Source organism: Notolabrus celidotus, chromosome 10 (genome assembly GCF_009762535.1).
Source record: "Notolabrus celidotus isolate fNotCel1 chromosome 10, fNotCel1.pri, whole genome shotgun sequence".
NCBI classification, from domain to species: Eukaryota; Metazoa; Chordata; class Actinopteri; order Labriformes; family Labridae; genus Notolabrus; species Notolabrus celidotus.
This window is the reverse complement of record NC_048281.1, coordinates 21,931,185-21,953,058: the sequence shown is the minus strand read 5'-3', so window position 1 is coordinate 21,953,058 and position 21,874 is coordinate 21,931,185. Positions and strand designations below refer to the sequence as shown.

General features: G+C 38.8%; 1 protein-coding gene across 1 annotated transcript in view; it reads right to left on the bottom strand.

Annotated features, from left to right (window-relative positions):
* Nucleotides 1-21,874, bottom strand: part of epha6 (eph receptor A6) — a 212,857-nt gene that overhangs the window by 93,523 nt on the left and 97,460 nt on the right. The window contains exons 4-5 of the mRNA XM_034694211.1: nt 8,031-8,186; nt 4,637-4,972 (exon numbers count right to left, since the gene is read on the bottom strand). Coding sequence (XP_034550102.1) covers nt 4,637-4,972; nt 8,031-8,186 — 492 coding nt within the window. The remainder of the gene's footprint in view (nt 1-4,636; nt 4,973-8,030; nt 8,187-21,874) is intronic.

Genomic DNA, 21,874 nt, shown 5'->3' with positions numbered 1-21,874 from the left:
GTCTCCAAATTACATTAAAAGCAGTACTGGGACTACAGAAAAATAAGTTTTGCAATGTAAGGTGTGGCAAAAAGCAGGTCAGGTGATATACTGTGACAGTGCTGGTGTTTGATGACTTCTATATCAAGCTATCTATTAATAATCACCTCTTTTTGATCCAGTTTTAAGATGATTTGTGAAACACAGGAGAAAATTAAGCTGAAGTTGAAGCCAAATGAGTTTTTGAGATGGATGATATTTGCAGAGCATTTATCTCACAACAAATGATAAATGTAAGTATATTCTCAAAGTCTGATTAATAGTCTTCAGGGTAAACCTCTTTGAGATGCAACATTTACTTTTTAAGAAGCCTCTTGCGTAGATAACAACTTACAAAAGAGGTAAGAGCTACAGTGAATTGGCAGACATTGTTTGTAGAACTTATCCTACACTGTTAATAATCATTTGTTAAGCTCAACTGTATAAAGAGGACATAATACAAAAATGTAAAAGGTCTATTTTCAAGCCGAGTAAAAAAAGGTCTATTTTCAAGCCGTGGTATTATTGGTCCAAAATCATACCTGTCGGATCAATACTCTCTTTAAAAATACATGTTGTTACAATTCTCCAAGCAGAATTCACATATTTTTATTTATTTTAATATTTAACTATCACCTACATATACTTTTTAAATGTAAAAACTACCTCTACACTCCTCACCACTGCACTATTATCATATTATTTTAGCCTGTACATATTAGTCATGCCTATTTGTTGTTCTTTTGTGTTTATAGTTGATGTTATTATTATTGTTATTATTATTATATTTATATTTTCATTTGTATGCCTTATTCTTATGCCTTGTACAAAGAGAGCACAGTTTACCAAGTCAAATTCCTTGTGTGTTCAAGCATACCTGGCCAATAAAGCTGATTCTGATTCTGATTCTGAAATGGTTCATTAGGTCTAATGGTTCTTGTTACTAGACCTGTGTGTTTTCTTTTTACCTTGACATGTTTTGACTACAAACATCCTGCAGTCTCAGAGGAGTCACGTCATTTTGTTATGACTTGTCTGTCAGCTGTTTTATGGAGGTTTGGTCGACTCACCTTAAGCAGCAGGACGTCCTGCATGAAGTTTGTAGTCGAAACATGTCCAGGTAAAAATAAAATACACTTGTCTATCTACAAAAACCATTTAATTATAATAAGTTATTAATATTAGTATTAGGGGCTTTTTCGTGTGGATGAATCATCCGTCTTCACCTCCAACAGCAACATGTCTTATTTGCATATTGCCTTACTAACATATTATTTAAAATAGTACAACGTTCTTGTGTAAAAGAAGGTATTAAGATATGAGTTTGTTTAACATTGAAGTGTTGATGAGACATCTACCCTCCACACTATGTTACTTTTATTTTTTATAACTTGCAATCACTACATTTCAGTGATTAGAGTCATACTTAAAAATCCTAAATAAAATGCAAATCATGAGGAGCTAAACAAATATGATACAGCAATATGTAAGGAAACTCAACAGTAGTTCAAAAAATTGCAAAAACATGGTGTGCGATTTGAAAATGATAAAAAACACATTATCTATCTTATCAATAATAACATATCACTCACAAGGGTGTATTTCTGTAAATTGAACACGTATGTCCTTTACTGCCACCTGTCAAAAAGTAGACACTGTATTTTAAAACAATCACAACACTTTGAAATGATAACCATGGTCAGCAGCACAGGTAAACTAGATGGCCTTTAAACAACCAGTTTAATAAATCCATGTCACTCACTGCATTAATGAAACTGACCGTTTACTGTCTGCTGAGTTCTTGTCAAGGTGAAAGCAGTAAAAAAAAGAATCATCAGACTGCTTATCACTGGCTGATGGCCAAGAATCTGCCTCTTCCCCTGAGCATTTTAAATAGCTGCAGCTGGGTGTATTAGAGATGAAATGGGTCTAGTGTACAGCTTGGGGACCTGCAACGACTGTGTGCTAAACTGGGCCTCCTAATGAAATAAAAAGGCTGTGTGTTACGTTGAGTTACCTGTAAAGGCTCGAGCTGTCCCTGGTGACAGAAAATAATGCATTTAATGTGTTTTGCCTATATAGGAAAATGTATTTCTCCCAGACTCCCACAGCGGCTTGAAGATGGAAAGAAAGAAAAAAAAAAGAAGAAAACAAACATGTTTAGAAGCAGGAGAGATTGAGAAGAGGGAGGACAAACAGCTGATAGAAAAAAGGTAAAGGGAGTAGTCAAGGGAGAAAAAGAAGAGGGAGGAGGTAGAAAACAGAAAACACAGTGTTTGCAAATCACAAATTAAAAGCATAAGTGTTCCACACAACAAACCATGTCCCAGAGGAAATATGGGCCTTTCAACATAAAAACCTTATTTAGAGAAGGAAGATAGGTAGAGACAACCTCACAATGGCCTCCTGCTACCCTTTCCAGTGTCAGATAAGGATGCCAGACTAAAAATACAGAAGGGACATCAAATATAACATCAGTCTGGGATAACGCTTTAGGGCTGTTTTTATGGACCCACTGCATCATTAGATAATGTGCACTATAAATATGCAAGGTGAAGTTGAATTCAATTTTTTCACGTCAACAACTAATATTTTGAAAAGTTTAAAATTCAGGTGGATGTAAAAGATACAGTGAAAACTGCTATTTGTATGTCTTATATAACGACTCTGCTTGTGAAAAAAGGTTTGAAATAAAAGAAATGGAGGTTTCATGCCTCAAACTAATGAACATTGTGCTACAGTAATTCAAATTTAAAGTGTTGCCTTCTATAAATGACATGCAGCTCTAAGTAGATAAATATGACCTGTGCTGTCCTCTAATTTCAGTCGCAATTTAGTTGTTAGGAATTACTTCTGACCTGCAGAAAATGTCAACAATAGAAGTAAAAGCATGTTAAACTATGATGAAAAACATTTTCAGTATTATTTAGAAGTTATACAACTTGGCAGAGGCAAAGTGCAATCTGGAGAAGTGAAATTAAAAGTTTTTCTTTTGAACAAAGTTAAGTTTTTTAATTCGGCCAATCTTGCCAAACAAATATGTGGACTGTTTCTGAATCTAAGTGGGAGTTACCAGCAGCGCTCTTTATTCCTACTTCTCCTGTCACTTTTCAGTATTTACTGGTGCATTGCCACCACCTTGCTGACAAGGAATGTGTATTCTGTCAACTGCATACAGGTGAGCAAACAAAACAGGGACACATTCATAAAAAAATCTTTTTGGAACCGTCTAGTTTTGAAAAACTCCCAGGAGGGTAAATGTGCTCTTCATGGTTCAGTGAGTCTGTATTGTGTAAATAACAATGATTGTTCATGAGTCATGAAATCAAACATGAAGAGCCATATGGTGGCACTTATCCTGCCAAAATAACGAGGTGTGCCCTGGCTCATGACCAAATCACTATCAAATTTCTTTAAAATGAGATTCACATTACAAGATAATTGGGAAAATTTGGACGCCACTCCACCTTTCCAACTAAATTCAGAACAATCCACATGTTTTGATGGTACTAAAGTCACCAGATTTTCTTGAGTTGTGAGATATGTAAAGAGTGATTATACTTCCCCTCATACTCAAAAAAAACGATCATGGCCACATTGATTCGAAGTCGTCAATACTAGACATGTTTAACATTTATGATCAGATACCCTGTTGTGTGGGGAGGAACCCCAAGGACAGCCAAGCAAGCACTATATGGATTGTAACATAACACAGAGTAGACAACTGGGTACCAACCAGCTGCTCCTGGATGTGCCTAAAACTCGGCTAAAAACCTGGGGCAACTGAGCCTTTTCAATAGCCGCCCCCAAGCTCTGGAATGACTTACCACTTCAATTACAATCAGCCCCCACTGTTGAATGTTTAAAATCTTTGTTGAGGACCTATCTCTTCTATTTGGCCTTCTCCTCGAGATGAGAACATTAATGTCCCGACAAGTTTTACTTTTATATATTGCTTTAAATGTGCTATATAAATAAAGTTGACTTGACTTGGGAAGTAAACTGGCCGAAAACGGAAGCACAGCAAGTTCAACCATGGTGACAACAGTTAATAAGTGAAGCATAAGCGTATTTGGATGTCAGAAATGGTGGACCAACTTGTTGATTTGTGGTACACAACACAACTTGTCCTGTAACACATACCACAATCTAACTGACACGGATATGAGTTGAGCAGAAATTGCTCCCACAATGGATCAGGTGGCTGAGCAGCTAGTAAAGTTAAGCCTGACAACAATGCTGCCATATTCTATGCTTGTTTACATTGAAGTAACATTTCTTTGTGAGATATTTTGCAAAAAATCCAGTTCTGAGAGTCAGGACTGTGGTTGCTGGTGAACAACATTTGTAAGTTCATGTTTAGAAGTTGATGATAGGAAGGTACCAATGCACTTAAGTACACCATACCCAATTCTAGCATGACATAACAAGTGCAACATGTTTTGTTCACATCATGTTGTGGTGAGGAGTCCTTACATGTATAATAATATTAATTCCTGAAATGTAACCTATGAAATGTAGACCTGAATTACCCGTTATTATATTATTATATTAGATACTTTATCAGTAGAAAATGAATGAACAAATAAAAAAAAAAGTTCAAATAATACATACTCACCACCCTGACCAGTGCTGACGGTGATGACGGCCACTTGTGGGGGGAAGGAGCTCATGTCTGACACACCGTTGAGGGATTCAATCTCAAATGTGTAGTTGGCATGCGCTGAGAAGTCCATGACAGCGACAGTGGCATTGGTCAGGCCTAACGGTCGGGGCAGGAAACGAAGGTCTTCCTCACAGAGCTGGCACTTGCCCGGTTCTGGGCCACAGCGTCTGCACAGGACATTGTAGGTGAGGTCCCTGCGACCCCCCGTGTCACTGGGAGGTGACCACTCCAGCATTAAACAGGTGTCGTTCAGGTTAAACAACAAGTTGCGAGCTGAAGATGGAGGGCCTGTGAGTAGTAGAAAGAGGGTTTTAGCTAGTTTCAAATAAAGAAGATATTACCAGTTAGCTTGAATATGAGTCATGGCTTAGGAATCCTGGTGTTTGGTTGTTGGTCTAGACATGAAGCTTTACATTTAAGCTGTTGTTATATGATCTAAGGTCATGGGCTTATGCACACAGTTTTACAATGATGCTTGTCCATATCTTGACTTATGCTGCTTTCAAATGGAACTGGTAAAGTTATGAAGTCATGTTGTTAGGTCATGTACAGGAAAGACTTGGCACTCAAAGTGGCTTTACCCTTTGTCCAATGCTCCAATGTGTGCTGAGTGGGCATGATCAAGTTCTTTGTATTGGACATGCTCCATATTGTAACAGAGACTCCAGTCTGCAACGTTGTTCACACACATTGCTGGTACACTGAGTTACATTAGGACAGATGTCCAAATTAGGTTTTGGTTTCATGTCTCCACCTCTGTGCAGTCTTGCTCGTCTAACTTAGCTCTCTCACCCTCTCAAGTTATTTCAGAGTTATTAAAATAATTACCTAAGCCCAGTACAACAGGATTGTATGTGCATTAAAATTCAGTGTGCTGAAAGTCAGAGAAAGGTAGGCTGTGGATATTTGAATCTTTATTTTCTTCTGGATCAAATGACCACACTCTGTTACTGTATGTGAAACAATCTATTATATCTGTGATCGATGGCATTTTTGGTTATTTCTGAGAATGATGATAATTCTAGCTTTAGTTGCAAGAGACGGCTTGTGTTTATGCGAGTGCAGGCACAAGCATCATCTTAGCCTGAGGCCGTACCTTCTACTTATTTACTGTCCCCATGTGGGCTCTAGTGCTATAAAAAGACACTGAATTTAAATGAACTACGTTTAAAAAGTATTTTTCTGCTGCTGTTCTGAAAAAAATATTCTTCCATATCCAAATGATTTTTAGTTGAACTGAAAAGAGCACTTTTTCAACTTGATCAAAAAGTTTTACAATTGTTAGAATATTTGTTTACAGGGAAAAGTGGGGTTGGAAAGAGACAAATAGATGTCACAAAAACAGACAAATTCACAGTTTTGGCATTGAGTTATGTTTTTATAACACCTATATTCATTAAACTTTTAATCCAGAGTACAGAAGCAGCAACAATATAAAAAAGATATAATGGAAACCCCTTAACAGGAACAGAAGCAGGGGACCCAAATTTGACCCCTGAGGTACACCGCTACAAGATCGGCTGAATTGTAATTTTTTTTTTTCTTTTTCTAAATAAATGAATAACTCAATATAAAGCAGGGGTATTGGAATATACATATTTTAGGATAACATCCAACAGTATACTGCTGTGCCTCATACGTCTTCATACTTTTCTCCCCTGTGCATTAAACATTGTTATTTCACACATTTCACTTTGTTGGGGTATTTTTGCGCTCCCTGGATATATGTGTTTGTGTGTCAGGGGTAAGTATTGTGCTATAGCAGTCAGCCAGCTGTCAACAGGGTGGAGTTAAAAGACCTGAGGGATTTGAACACTCCCGTCCTGCCAACCTCACTGTCTACCTAGACAATGGTACGCCTCCCTCTCCTTCCCCATCCCTCCATCCTTCTTTCTCTCTACCTCTGCTAAAAATCTCAGCAGACAGGAAAGCCCCTCCTACTCCTCCTCCAGTTCTGTCAGCGTATGTCCATTCTCTCTCTCTTTATATCCTTGTGCCTCTATCGGCCATTATCTCACCTCCTCCATTCTCTCCATCGAGGAGAATCTACCCACCTCTTCTCCTGCAGAGCAACCCCACTGCCATCAATCAGCTCCTATTCTCCTCTAGGGGGAGATTGGTATCAGCCTCCTCCTTCCTTTCTCTCTTCACTGTCTACTCCATCCAGCATTTACACTTTCTCTCCTCCTTTATCTCTCCTCCTGTGACATCCTCTCTTTATTGCACTCTACCTTTGTCTTCCCCTCAGGCCCTCAGCCTTTAATCTCCATTTCTTTTCCTTTTTTTAAAACTCAGACATCAAGCAAATAGTTTATGCTCTAGCCTACAAGCTCCTGATTAAAATGCATTATGTGAGTAAACACAGAACTCACAGCTTGTTAGAATAGATGTGGTAGTTTACAGCTCTTAGTTTGCTGGGTTGTCACACCCTCCGAAGCCTCAGTGTTTGCTTGTTCTGGAAGCAAGAATGGCCTTGAAGATTTAGTGTGTGCTATTGCTCGGAAGATTAAGTTCAACAATTAAAAACCGACTGCTGAAGGCTCTTGAACAAGGCACTAAAAACTACAGTGTGTTAAGCATGGCGTCTAAACAGGGATTTGTGTAAATTTCTAAATATTTTGTAGTGGAATGTTGTTTCTCATTGTGTGTTTTTGGTTGGTATCTTAATATGTGAGGTCAACACTGCACTGTTTTAGCCATGTTAAAGTGGGCAGCCAGCAGTGTTGCATCATCTGTGCTTACAGTTTCATATAAAATGTGTATACCCAGCTAATTTTGAAAATTTCTCTGCCGACTGCTCCTCTCACAGAGAACTGTAAACTCAGTTTCCCCACAGTGATTCGGCTTTGCCTCTCCGTAAAAGACAAATACACTCCTCTACCCAGTAGAGCTCTCAGACGTGGCCCCCGTCTGTCTAAGTGACAGCTAAATGGCTTTTTAATTAAAGGCGAATTAGTCCGGTTAAACTGTAATTTAATGCAAATATGAAGTCGTAATGACAGTCAGTGAATCATCAATGAAGACCAGTCAGCTGAACAAAAGCCATGTAATTGATCCAGAAAGTCTCTAATGTACAGTTTCACACCAGATAAGTCCTGGAGGTAATACTTGTTTTACGGCTGAGGCAAATTCAGAGAGAACATATGGACAGATGGATAGCTCCACAGAAAAGGATATTACTATAGGCTTTTGTCATTTGAATTCATAAATGATAAGTTGCAGTGAAGATCAAGATTCTCCCCTGACTTGCATCATAATGTATGACTTAAAGCCATGCATTTCTATTTTGCAATGTGTCTAACTGGAAATAAGAAATACGGGACTATCGGCTGTCTGTAATACTCACGTGTGCAAGCCATTGTTGGAGGATCTTTCTCAGCCCTGAAGAAGCCTTTCTCACAGCGGCACATAGAAGCTCCTTCTCCGTAGCTGAAGCTGTGTGGAGGGCACTTTGAACACTTGATGTTTCCGGCGTATGCCTTGTAGAAGCCTGGGTGGCATGCTGGGGAGGTGACAGAAATGACAGGATATGAGTGCAAAGTAGGGCCATGTAATAGGCAAACAGAGAAATATATCACGTTAACACCCCACACCAACGAAATGATGCTCATCGAATGAAGAGGCTGAAGAATGACATCAATAAAAGCATTTTATTATTTGTTTTAAGCATAGTAATGATGTAGATGTATGATTAATTGAGAACAATACATTAGTCAGTTAACTTAATTATGCTCACAATGATTGATATCAGATAGGGGGTGGAGCTTATCCATGTTATTGGGCACAAGGTGGGGAACCATAGACTGTATAAAATATGGACGTAGTATCCGTGACGTCTCCCATCTGTTTCTGGAGAGCTGTTTTAAGGCCAATCGTCGGTGGCAGCCATATTGCTGCTGTCGAGCCAATGTGACGTAAAGAGGCAGATTTTGAGCCTCCTAGCCAACAGCTACAGTGTTCCCGCAGTCAGCTGTGCCTCTCATTGGAAGACTCGTGATCTCAATTTCTCAGAAAAAAATGTACCCCCAGTACAGTGTGTGCCGATTGAGAAATGAACTATCCAGACTACACTCGTTCTTTTGTACCAGGCTGTAAACATGTTTATTTCTGCAGTAAAGATCGTCTTTTTCCAATTCATGTGTATGTGACTTCCAGTACTTCCAGAGCCAGCCTCAAGCGGATCCTCGATGAACTGCAGTTTTTAGCACTTCCGCATTGGACTCATATTTTTAGACCGGAGGTTGCCGCTTGTGGGGAACACCCTGGACAGGTTGGCAACCTATTACAGAGCTAACACGTAGAGACAAACAACCATTCATGCACAACTACGGGCAATTTAGAGTGACCTATCAACATGGTGTGTTTCTGGATTGGATAGAACCCATAAATTCCCGGGGACACATACAAACTCCACACAGAAAGGCTCCCAGGGATGTGAACCAGGAACCTTCTTGCTGTGCCGCAACAGCAGTAACCACTGCACCACCGTGCAGCGCTAGCTTGATCTAGACAAACAAATTTATCTTGAACTAGAAAATCCACACATATTTACCCTCTCTTACTGACTGAGAAAGGAATAAACTTGAATACATTGTACACATTAGAGACTCCTTTGTCTTCTAACTTATATTGATTGCTTAGGTGTAATTTACAATAGGAAATAGAAGCTTTTAAGATTATAGTATATTCACACAAAACATACAAATATCTTCCTCTACTTATAGTCCTGGTATTAACTTGTCTAAATGTGTTTTTACATCAAACGCTGTAGCTTTCTCTAAGTGTTATACTGTTGTAGCTTTAGAGGTTAAGGTCAAGGTTGTATTTACTTTTATCATCCCCATGCACAAAAGCAGTGCCCAGCCCACGAGCTTACAAGACACTTATCAAATCAAATAAACAAGAGCAACATCATCTGAGGTAAATGAACAAATAGATGTTTGAACATGTAAAACACAGCTAAAACAAACATCAACACAACCACACTGAAAACACAACACCTTCGGCACTTGTAGAGCACTGACTATAACTTTCATAGATCAAACATTAAGTATCCTCCTACACTGTTGGAAGGTTTTCAATAAGAACCGAACAAGATGAAATACTTTGTGAAAACAGGTACAGTAGAACTGAAACAAAGAAAGCTGTTTCAAATGTATTATTTCTGTTAAATACATCACATACAGTTTGCTTCAGTCAGACTGATGTAATGAGAGGTGATAATGAATATATCGAAGTTATTGCAGTAAAAATGGCACCACTGCTGCAATTGAGGACATATATCCTGCATAAAATGTGTTATATTAATCTATTATATAATACATTTTTTACCATTTAATAGATGAATAATGCTCCCCATTTATTTCTAATGTGACATTTACATGCTACATGCTCAAGTTGGCTGGCCTGCATCGTCAACCAATTGACTAAATCACTGGCATGTGCTTATTTTTGTTAAGACTTTTTTGTGTTTTTCTCAAATACATCGTTACACATTATCGTACATATTATACTCAATTGAGTGATCGTGACATAACTGGACATAAACACCAATAATAATAAATTGATTAAAGATAGGAAGAAGAGGTCGCTATGCCCATGTCCAAAGCTTAATGCTACCTTAAAGGGGTGTTGCTATTTCTTTAGTAATAAAACTGTGTATTGCATCATTTACAGTAAGAGACTGCGTACTAAAACATTTCATTCACCTTTCCGTGATATTGTGATGACACTACAAAAGTTTGAGTATAACGTGCTAATTTTTAAGCCATCCTTAACTCTTTAACCTCTTAACTTTCCTCCAATTCATGTATCTGTATTAATTTGAACAATTGAGTCTTGGTTCCGAGACCCAGTCACAAGACTCAATTTTGCTTTCTGTTCCCAGAGTTTCCTCACATTGAGAAAATAGTTTTAGGTACCCTGCTCTTGCAGCTCGGAATCTGCTGCAGGAGGATTTGGGACTGAGGGAGCTGGTCTGTTATTATTATTGTTTTTTAAAGTTGATTGAAGGCACTGGAGTAAGAGGCATCAGGCTGTAAAAGCTTTGACTGATGAGGTTCTGTTATGTGATCGAGGATGTTGACATGCGTTTTTATTGTTACTTGATGTACCTCTGTAACTTTTTTTCATGGTTTCATGTTTTTTTTTGTTTCCCTATGACTGGCTAGAGATACAAAACAATAAGTGGAGTGAGGGCAGTGTCAGTGAAGTAGTCTGCACACGGCCACACAGTCCAGAGGTGACTCTAATCAGTGAAATTGAAAACACCTGTGTAGGTTCAAATTGCCTGATTAAAACAGCTGTGCTGCAACAGCCTGGTTACAAAAATCTTTGGACTTGAAAAGTGAAGTACAACGTACATTAATAACAGGCTGGTGCAGAGTCCACCTCATTATGCACCTTATCTACACTCTGTATGTGACCCTTAAATTAAGTGTGATTAACTCACAGCATAATTCTTTTAAATCAACAAGCTTCATTTCCCCAAAGTGATGAACTTTCAGTCTGTCCAATAAAGACAAAACATCTCATCCCTTATCTCTTAAAGCAATAACAGTTTGGCTGTAAAGAAGACATACTGCCTTAGTGTTAGCGGTTATGATTAATAGCCCTCCTCTTAAACTATTTGTCTTTTATACTTTATTTACAATACCTCCTTTTCACAGTTTGGAGGAAGACTTGTGGTCTTTGGAGTGCTACATTTTAACATGTCATAGTAGGAAGGCACAGGCATAAACTTTCAAGAGTAATGGTTGGATACTTTAAGCTGCTTTCATTTCAGGTCCTGGCATTGTTGTGTATGCTGAGAGGATGAGAATCTGGCAAATTGGCACAGCCGGCTGTACTGTTATTAAAAAAAAGATTTTCTTTATGGCAATTCAAAATGTCTACTGTGAAACATATAGTAAAATATCACAACTTAGTCCCTACACAGAGCAGAAAACAACAACAAAAATAAAAGCTTGTTGAAATACAATGAAAACAAAAATAATCCTTAAAGCTTGAAGACACATTACTTGTAGCCTTCGGCTTTGCCATTAAAACATAAGAGGCACATGCTTCATTTATTTCCATTTATTGTAGAAGGATATGTGTAAAGCTGAAATTCCCTTCACTTTTTATTCACAGAAAGGAGGATTTTTAAAACCCTCAGTGTGGTGCAATAAAATGTTGCCAAAATGAGTCAGTTTTCATTCTAATCTACCACTAACTGCAGAACTTAGCCTGCAAGCCTTGTGTAAGAAAGCGTGTAATAGAGAGGCTTTCTGTTGGTTACACATTCACACAAATCACATGTATTACTTGTGAACCTTTTTTTTTTTTGCATTAAAATTCACAGAGGGAAGAGAGAAAGCTGGCTAAGAATTCATTCATTGTGAGAACTGAACTGCCAAAGCATGAAAATGTATAATGTTGCCTTTCGTGGCAGAGGGATGGGACCAAAGTTCCTTTTTAAAATGTTTTCTCCAGAGTAAATCAAGTAATTTACTACTCCCATGTGGTACTGATAATACAAATTCATATTTGAAATTGTGACAGAAACAGACTCAGTCATAAACATCAGTAAATTTAGTAATATTTTACTTACCGTCAAGATTTTCATTAAAATACTGAGAAAATAAAGTATGGGCTTACAAGACTTTACAAAGTCTGAGCAAAGAAGACACACTACAAGGGACTTTAAATCGCAATTTCACAGCCTCCATCACACTTCTTTGTCAAAAGTCTCCTGCCCGGTGAGATCTCCATTGCTGCCAGTTGTCACCAAGCACATCGATTTAACAAGGTAACACAAGCTGAGCAGTTCGAAGGGATTCACCTTGAAGCACCTAGTGTGTTTGTGTGTCTCCACTGCTGCCTGTGATAAATGGAGCTGTAGGGAGGACAAGAAGGGGCCTGAAACCATGACTGCTCTGATCAAATGGCGACAATTAGGACAGATGGAAAGAGGCTGTCACACACATACACACACAAAGCTCAGGAGAATTACCCTTTTGGTATTGTGGGGAGAATCTGGACAAAGAAAGTTGTTGGAGTTTGCCAACTTTTACATGTATTGTATAAATAGTCTGTTCTTTGTTAGTTGAAGAAGTGTTCTTCATCTGAATATTATATTTTGGGTTGTGCAAATTTGAGAAATGCAGAATATTGAACCTGTAATTATGTTAATTTAGAATATTTAAATATTGGCCATCAGAAATTGGCCACACACACACATGCAACAGTCACACACACACTCACACACAGGAGTACAGAGGCTATCTGTATCCGTATGATAAGTGTCACCCCCTACGGCGAAGCAAGGCTGCCACTGTCATTAACCTCTGATACCGGCGTGTCCTTGAGTCAAAAACCGTCAGTCAACTCCCCCACCCCAGAAGACCCCGTTTCAGACTCTGTCAACCTAATGATGCCTGCGCTCCGACCTTCGCTGAACTGAGGGGATGTTCCTTTTCGAACCTCGCAGCATCCTGCTGCAATCTGTCTGGCCAGGCTCTGTTCCAAGGCCACAGTGGTGCTGTACAATGGCTGACCATGCATCACCCAAGGATGGACACACACATTATGCCAAGAAGGTTAGCACGCACATGCTGTGCACTGTGCACTGTGCACAGACACACACTCACACACACATCAATGGACATAGCAACAGCAGTGACAAACAGCACATTGAACTTAACTTGACAGCTTGTCAAACATGACTGAAGCCGGGAGGTTTTGGCTGGAAAGAAGACAAGAGTGGCCTTAAAGCCAAAGCTTCAAAGTTCTCTGCTGATCCATCACCGAGAATCATTTTCTCCTAATGTACAAGCAAACAAGCAGTTATGTGCACCGTGTGTACGTACCAGGATGCATTGATTGGCTATTGATTTGAGTTTGCATGTTAGGCTGCTGGTGGCCAAATGACTGGTGAGGATGAGAGCAAAAACTAAAAAAACAGAGCAGCAGAAGGCAGCAAGGCAAGAGTGGATTTGTGTGTTGTGTTCTCTCTTAAGGTGTTTCATCACCCCCTGCATCATGGATATTTAACTACAAGTACAACATGAAATACAGCCATATTGTAACTGCATTCACTTACAAGAAAACACCCTAAAATTCATGGATCATACACATATTATACAACATTGTTGAAATCAGATTATTTTAATTAAAGATTAAAATTACTAAATACTGCTGGTCATGTACACTTAACTTATTAAGAAAGTAAAGGTTATACAGTTATAGGTACATAATGATGCTTCATGTTACAATAATAAAGAAAGAGGCCCTGTCTGCATCTAGTATACTATGGCTATAAGTACTGATACCGGCTTGATGGTAAAATCAAGTCCACAATACATCAGAAATTCCAAGATTGATCTGTAGTATAATTACAGTTGATTCCTACTATCCACACTATCCAGGTTATGGCCTTTATAGAAAGTGTTATAAAACTGAAAAATCTTTAACATATGTAATGTGTGACTCTTGGCACTCTTGAAACCCATCGACACACATCCGATGAGGATACAACCGTAGTGAGTGACGGACACTTTTGGTATCTTTCAATGTATCCAGCAGTCACTGATGTCAGCAGTAATGGATATCCAGGCTAACACTTATTTTCTTCCTTGTGTGTGCTGGTCATAGTTTCTCTAACTAGCATCCTTAGACATGAAAATAGAGTTATACTGTAGAGATATCTATGACCAGGATGTTAGCTGCTATTATGTGCAAATTTCTGTTTATGGAGTTATTCGAAATGCTGGATCCTAAACAGACAATAGCCTGTGGGTGCCAGGAATACATTACAGCTGATGCCTTGCACCTCTTTAAATTCCTCAGACAGTTTTCCTGTATACAAACAAAGCCTGTCAATGCTGGTGGACAATACTACTTGGACAATAAACAGAAACTATGACACAAGAACTATTGTCCCTTCCTCTGATTCTGCCGGCACATGCAGATGTGTGTTTGTCAAATTGCAGCGTGTGGAGATTAGAATGTATACAGTAATAAATATCTGAAGCAAGCAAACTAAAGCTGGGCAGGAAGTTAGAGAGTAATATCCTGACCCACTGGCCTTTGGGGCTCTAATCGAACTGTAGGCCCTCTGCCCAAGGTTAATGAGATCTGGAAGTCATCCAGAACATCTTCCAGTACAGACTCAAAGCCCTGAGACCCAAAGGCAGCAGACTACTTCATACTTAGTGGACCTGAAAAACACCAGAGCAACTGGCATGAAGACTACGGATGGGGGTTTGACCTGTCTATCTTCCTCTGCCTCTTCCAGCCTGTCTTTTACTGTGTACTCTATGTTAGATGACCATCTGCTGGGACTCCTGCTCAGTTTGTTTCTCTGGTTATCCAGATAAATGTATTGATAAGCCAATGAGAGGGTCTATATTTGCAGTAGTTGGACAACTCGGTAGTTTTTCCAATGGTTTTATTGTTTAAAAAAAAGTGTAACTTTTCCAAATGCAAACTGTGATACTGAATGATATTCGGTTATATTCAGTCGGATATCATGTGTAAAGTCATCGTTGCATTTTTGTCAGGCTGGTTGATGCAACAGCATTTTAAATGTGTTTTAACTGTGACCAGCTTCTTTAACCAACCTCACGTGATGTTGAGGTGCTCAGCATAATGCACATGATATATTTGCCCAATCTTTAACAGTAATTCTATTGCTTTTGCCAATCAATCAATCTTTATTTTTACAGCGCCAAATCCCAACAAACATGATCCTAAGACGCTTTCACAAACATAGCAGGTCTAGTTGTTAAATTACAGACAATTATAGATAAATTATTATCACAGACCCAACATCAAGACAGGATAAGACTCAGTCTTATCTCATCTTAACCTACCATGAGTAGAGCACTTTGCAATATTTAGCTAGTTACAGCAGCAAAGAAAAACTTCTTTTTAACAGGCAGAAACCTCCAGCAGAACCAGACTCATGTTAGACAGCCATCTGCCTCAACCGAGTTGGGTTGGAAAGAGGGATAGAGGAGATGAAGAGAACGAGAGAGATTAAAGTGATGAGACGAACCAATGCACAGGTATTGCAGAAAAACAGACCAAGAAAACATTAGAACTTTGAACTGGTTGTTATATTGAAAGTGTTGTCCTCTACGAGACTGAAAATATCATCAGTACTTCAAACTGACTGGTACATTCAACAATATAATTTCTTCTTAGTGAAGCTGCAGCATGTACCCATAAGACTAGACAATTGTTCCTCTCTATTCAGTTCAAACTTGACTACCTCCTAGCACAAGCATGTGTGTGAAAGGGCTATGTGCGAGAGTAAACGGCACTCTTGACTCTTTGCAGTGTAAAAGCCGATGATGGTGGGCTCCTCTCCTGGTGGTCAGCGAAGAAGAACAATTCCAAGAGGAGCACAATTCTGCAGCATTTACTTGCAGAACCACATCAACAAATGTTGCAGAATAGTTCAGCTCTTGAAATCAAAGGCAGCGTGGTACGGCGGCGATGCAAGGGATGAGATCATTGCAGAGATGGTGGCGTTATAGGCGGGATGCAGCCTGAAACTTATTGCATATGGGGGAAAAAAATGGAAGCCTATTTTTAGTTTCATTCCTCACAGATATTGTTCTCCTCAGTGTCTTCTCTATGAAAACTATGAAACAATAAGCTAAAGGGCTTATTGCTTTTTCTTTGTAATGACACAGTACACAGCTTGTCCACACATATTGTGCATATTAGCAGAGTATTCGGGCATGGTGTCTTTTCGTCCGCAGCACATAATAATATTCATCATACTCCAACAGGGGAAAATGACAACCCTGTTTTCCCTGCTCATGCAACACCATATTCAGGTTTGCTTCTAAACAAAACAAAAAGCCCTGCCAATATCCGGGAGATAAACATTATCGAGTTCTCTTATGTCTGTGAGCCAACAACACTGGTCTTCCTCCTCACGTAACTACAATGCACCCATTTGTAATTCAATATGCAGTGCCTACAGCACTAGAAATGGTGAGATGTCACACCTCTTCTTCAGCTTCTCTTAAAAAGCAGTAGCAGTGGCACTCTGAAACCTACGCTTAATACTTTGGTATGTAATCAGATATAACTCTCTGGAACACTCAGAATGAAAAGCCATCTCCTTTTCCGTCAGTCTGTCTCTGTTGCTCATCAGCCTTCCGCTCGCTCTTCATTAGCTGAAAGCAGTGAGCGCTATCACTGATTTGCACTTGAGGATTAGTGGGCCTCTCTAGCACGTCCCTGCTGAAGTGTTGAGAATGGTGTTTGCTCAATTAGTGACAGAAGGTGACGGAGGGAGAGAAGGCTTATTGGTGTGAAAGTGAACCAGAAAGTTATTAATAAGAAAAATAAGTTTATCTCATTACTTTCTTTACTTAGTGAATTGGCTCATCGCCCAAATGATACAAATCACAATTCCCAATCAGAGCTGTTACCTTGAATACCTTTGTTAAACATTTGCCAAGCTACTGCCAGACACAGGACATTGGTCCATTCAGTTTCTGCTTTTTCTCTGTATAATCTTCTTTTGAGGGGTATCAGATTTGACTGAACAGCTTTTCCACCTTGCCTTTCACACCATGTGCACATGTTTCTACAATCTCACCAGTGTCAACACCCTGATATTTCAGACATCTCATATAGGCTTCCCCTTCCAGCCCCCTATTTGTAAAATGCTTGAACTGACTCTCCCCTACTGCTCCCTGATTCTAATCTGAATTCTGACATTTAGGTACCATCGTGTCTGGCGGCTTTGCAAAGCCACATGTACGCTAGATAAAGCTAAGGCTGACTTGGACACAAGTTCAACGCAGCGATGAAAGGATGGTCTCTGTATCCACTATTTCCCCTCCCTGGTTGCCTTTAAAAGCATTGACACAACTCACTCCAGGTGTTTTTTTTCCTTGATGTGCCCTCTTGCCACACTTATTTGATATTCAACTATTGCTTTATTTCTTTTTCCTCAATTTAATTAGACGTATTTTGTAGCATGAAGGTTCATTGCGTCTTTTAGAACATACAATTGCTTTAGATTCAATATTGGTGATTGCAGGCAATCAAGCTAATAAGTCCTTTTAATGTGGACCATTTATGTTGGTGGAAAAAACAATACTATTAACAAGGATAATCTGAGCTAATTATCTCTTTCATTGACAACATGCAGACAGGGGGTTGGGACAGACTTTACACTTAGAGCTCTTGAACGTCATGAAATCACTGCTTGACTGCTTTAAGGTGCGGCAAGTGATTCTGGTGAGAGTATGTTGATGTTTGAACTCAACAATAAATCCCTAGAGTTCATGGCTTTGCAAAGTCAGATAAATAACTCACAATAACTCACTATGACCAAAATGGCAGACTACATTGTGTTTAATTACACAAATGTATTTTTAGACCCAACAGCACATCAACCAGCATCTGTCTGATATTGCTTCAACAGAAACATCACCTCGTATTAACACTAGAGTATTTGGTGTGAAAGGATGAAACACATTTATTTTTCTGTTGTGGTGAGTCATGAAAGGCCTTGAGACACTTCAGGAAGATTAATTATTACAACAGCAGAGCAGAGACACGTGGCATCAAATTATTATTTTTCTCATTTTTAATAATCATCATTTTATTTATTTCTCTTGCATGATTGGTTGAATTAACCAAACATTAAAGTTGGCCTCCTGCTTGGTGAAATATAGCATATTATGATATGGAGATAAAGGTGTGAGGGAAGCAAAGAGTGGCACACAGAGAGACTGAGGGATGATGTCATTAACAAGCAGACGACAAGATAAAGAAGAAAACATAAAAAAGGCAGGAAAGGACAGTGCTGGATGGGCTTATTCAGTAGCAGCCATTGTTTATATATCAGTGACATTATCAGAGACAAGATCTTTTTATGGACTGAACAGAGGTCAGTCTCACTGATCCCTTTATGGCAGTGTTTATGACCACATAGAAAGAGTCTTGTGCCAGATGAACTAACAGAGTAGTAAACTTCCCTAAAGACTTAACTCTGAGCCAGAGCAGAGTTCCTGTGTAAATCTGACTTTGGAGACAAAACAGGGCCTGGTGACAGTAAAGCAGTGTTTTTAAGGTCTTAGCTTGACTTCTGAGATAATGTCCTGACTGGTTCCAGGACAGCTGACCTGTATGAGGATATATCAAATGTATGATCTCAACATTTAATCCATAATAGTGCTTATCTTTGGCTTGGAGGCAATGGACCCATAATCTGCTGGTGAAATGTGACACGTGTTGCCCCGCAAGCAATGCTGTTTAAGGATGCTGATGTTGGTCAGTTGTTATGCCTATCTTTCAACACTTTGTTCAGAGGCTTCAAGGCTTCAGAGGACTTCAACACCTTTCAAGTTACAATTCTATCACCAGGAGGTGAATGGGAGATTCAGACTTTTATCACTTCAAATTAAGACTGAAAGTGGGGGAAAACTGGAAGCCCAGTTATTTACAGATGTTTTGAAATATGACTAAATGTCAGAACATTCTGTGATGTGTATTGATGTATGTCTGTTAACTTGACCGCACTGTGATCGGTTGGCGACCTGTCCAGGGTGTACCCTGCCTCTCGCCCGAAGTCAGCTGGGATTGGCTCCAGCCCCCCGTGACCCTGAACGGGATAAGCGGGCAAGATAATGGATGGATGGATGTTAACCACCTGACCATTTCTCTTACACCACTGCATTTACATAAATTCAACCACTGCTGTGCTTTGAGACAACACATCTGAAATAATAACATAATATTAATGTAAAACAGTTTTTATTTCTCCATTATTATATCTCAACAAGAATCCTGCAAGAGCCTGAAAGCCAGTTCTGTTTCGTTCAGGGATAACAGGTTCACAGTAGCACATCAGCTGATTTAGGGTACAGATGCAAAAATGTATTTAGCAATGAAAAAAAAAGCATAATTCAGAGTATGCTTTAGACAGGTGTCCACTAGAATATCTTATTTCCTACAAACCCTTTTTAAGTTATAAAAATCTCTCTGATGTTACTCTTCTGTCTACAGTATTGTGTTTGTTGGATCATGGATTAATTAGTTTTAGTTTTAGTTTATTCACACACATCATCACATATATACATCTATATATATATATATATATATATATATATATATATATATATATATATATATATATATATATTCAGTAAACATTTTCGCAATGGTTGGATGTGTGGAAAGGGGTGACCCCAAGGAAGCTATTCAAAGCTTTTAATAGGGGGTCCAATAGTTGGTAAAAAGCTTTGTCTTATTATCACACTGTATTGATATACATAAAAACACATAAATATACATTATATAAAACGTAACTAACTGCCGTTGAAGCACCCTGAAATACATTCCACCCCACTGTTTATACTCTTAGTGAGTTGAATGACAAAAGTTCACATATCTACACACCTCTTGAAGATGAAGGTTGTGTTTGATGTGTGAGTTAACATCTGTGACTATGTGACTGTGTGTGTAGAGGCGTTATTAATTCAATATAAGGTGTTATGAAGATTAGCATGACTTATCCCCAAACTTTCCTCTTGCTCCCTGCCCTCTTTGCGCATGATTGATGCTGATTGTGGTTTTAACACGCTGTTAAATCGACAGCAAATCGTCTTTAGCAGAGGTCGTATTAGCATAAAGGCCTTCTGGAGAAAAATAAACAACAGTGAAGTCTTCTCAAAAACAGCACAAACAAAAGAGTGGGGTAATGACATGGCAGGCTTTTAGTAACATCAACAACAACAAAATAGATCTGCAGTGAAATGAAAATGAATCAGTCAATTCAAATGCCTTTTCATTTTCTCTTCCTCTCCATATTTATCACTGTCATTCTTTCATGGTTCCCTTTTCTTATACTTTTCAGAACCTCTTTTTCACAGACTTCCAGTGTGTTAGGGATACTGTACACTAAGAGTATATGGAATAAAGCTCTGTAACAGCAAGCCAGGTGTACAGCTTTGTTTTTCATGGAGGATATGAGCATGAGCACCTCTCATGGAAGTGTGGCACAATGAGAGAATCAGTCAATGAAAATAGTGCACTGGTTTGCAAAATTGAGCAAGAAAAGCAAAAATCCAAATGACCTAAAATTATTTTGAAAAATCAGCATAACTGCTGTCTCCAGTCTCCCCCACTTTGGAGTCCAAAATAAGAGGTGCAATAAATAATGTTGATGACAATGATGCTGTCACAGATAACACATACTGGTAAAGAGTGTCAAATTATATTTCTGAGAAGCAGCTGTAGGAATGTCAACACATGGAGGGCAGTTTGTGAGGAGTGATACATTCAGCTGTCAAGCATTTGTGAGCTTAAAAAAAGGACAAGAATATTACAAGAAACATATTTGTGGTTTTAAACTGATCTACAAGTTAGCTCTGGAGGAGGCATGCTCCTATTGTTCAGCTTCCAGATATGTGAGAGGACTTGGACTCAATAGGTATGATAACTTTCACAGACGACTGGCACACAACTCCTGCTGAAAATGCAGTTTGTTTTAAGCCAAGGTAGAACAGTGTTGAGAAATAGTGCCAACTTCATGACAGTTTGCCTGAGACATAATTAAAATAATTAGCCCTTAAAATAATTAGCCCATTTTTAGATACAATGAAAAAGTATAGGGCACAGGTCCATTGTAGCTTGTCAGGGCCTGTACCTACCAACAGTGTCTTTCTTTTTGCGCTGGCAGTGTCTATTTTCTGCACAAACCAAAGCAGTTCAGTGTTTTCAGCAATCAGCATCCTGAGCACAAAAAATGCCCTTGGCATCAGCTTTTTTTTGTGGCTGCATTAAATAGTTTACATTTTAGAACACCACTGCCCTCGTCAATGTCATGTCTCCCTTCAAAAATCGAAATATGGAAGGGAAATGACTTCTGATATCAACTTTTTCAGCAACGGTCTTGCTTTAGGTTATATTTTCAAATAGGGACCTACTGTTAATTTCTGGATACTGCTCTTTACAGTTGTTTTTAAATTGTCTTTATAACATTTTCTCCATGATAGCAAATATCGAACAGAGAAATTTAAAACAGACATAACCGGACTGAAAATAACGTGACAACTTCTATTGTGTGAGAGAAGCGCTCTTAAATTGAGGTTGTGGGCCCTAAAAGCACAAAAAATGCTGTCAGTGGACACTGGCCCTCATAATTTTACCATCATATGTGAGTGCTATCATATT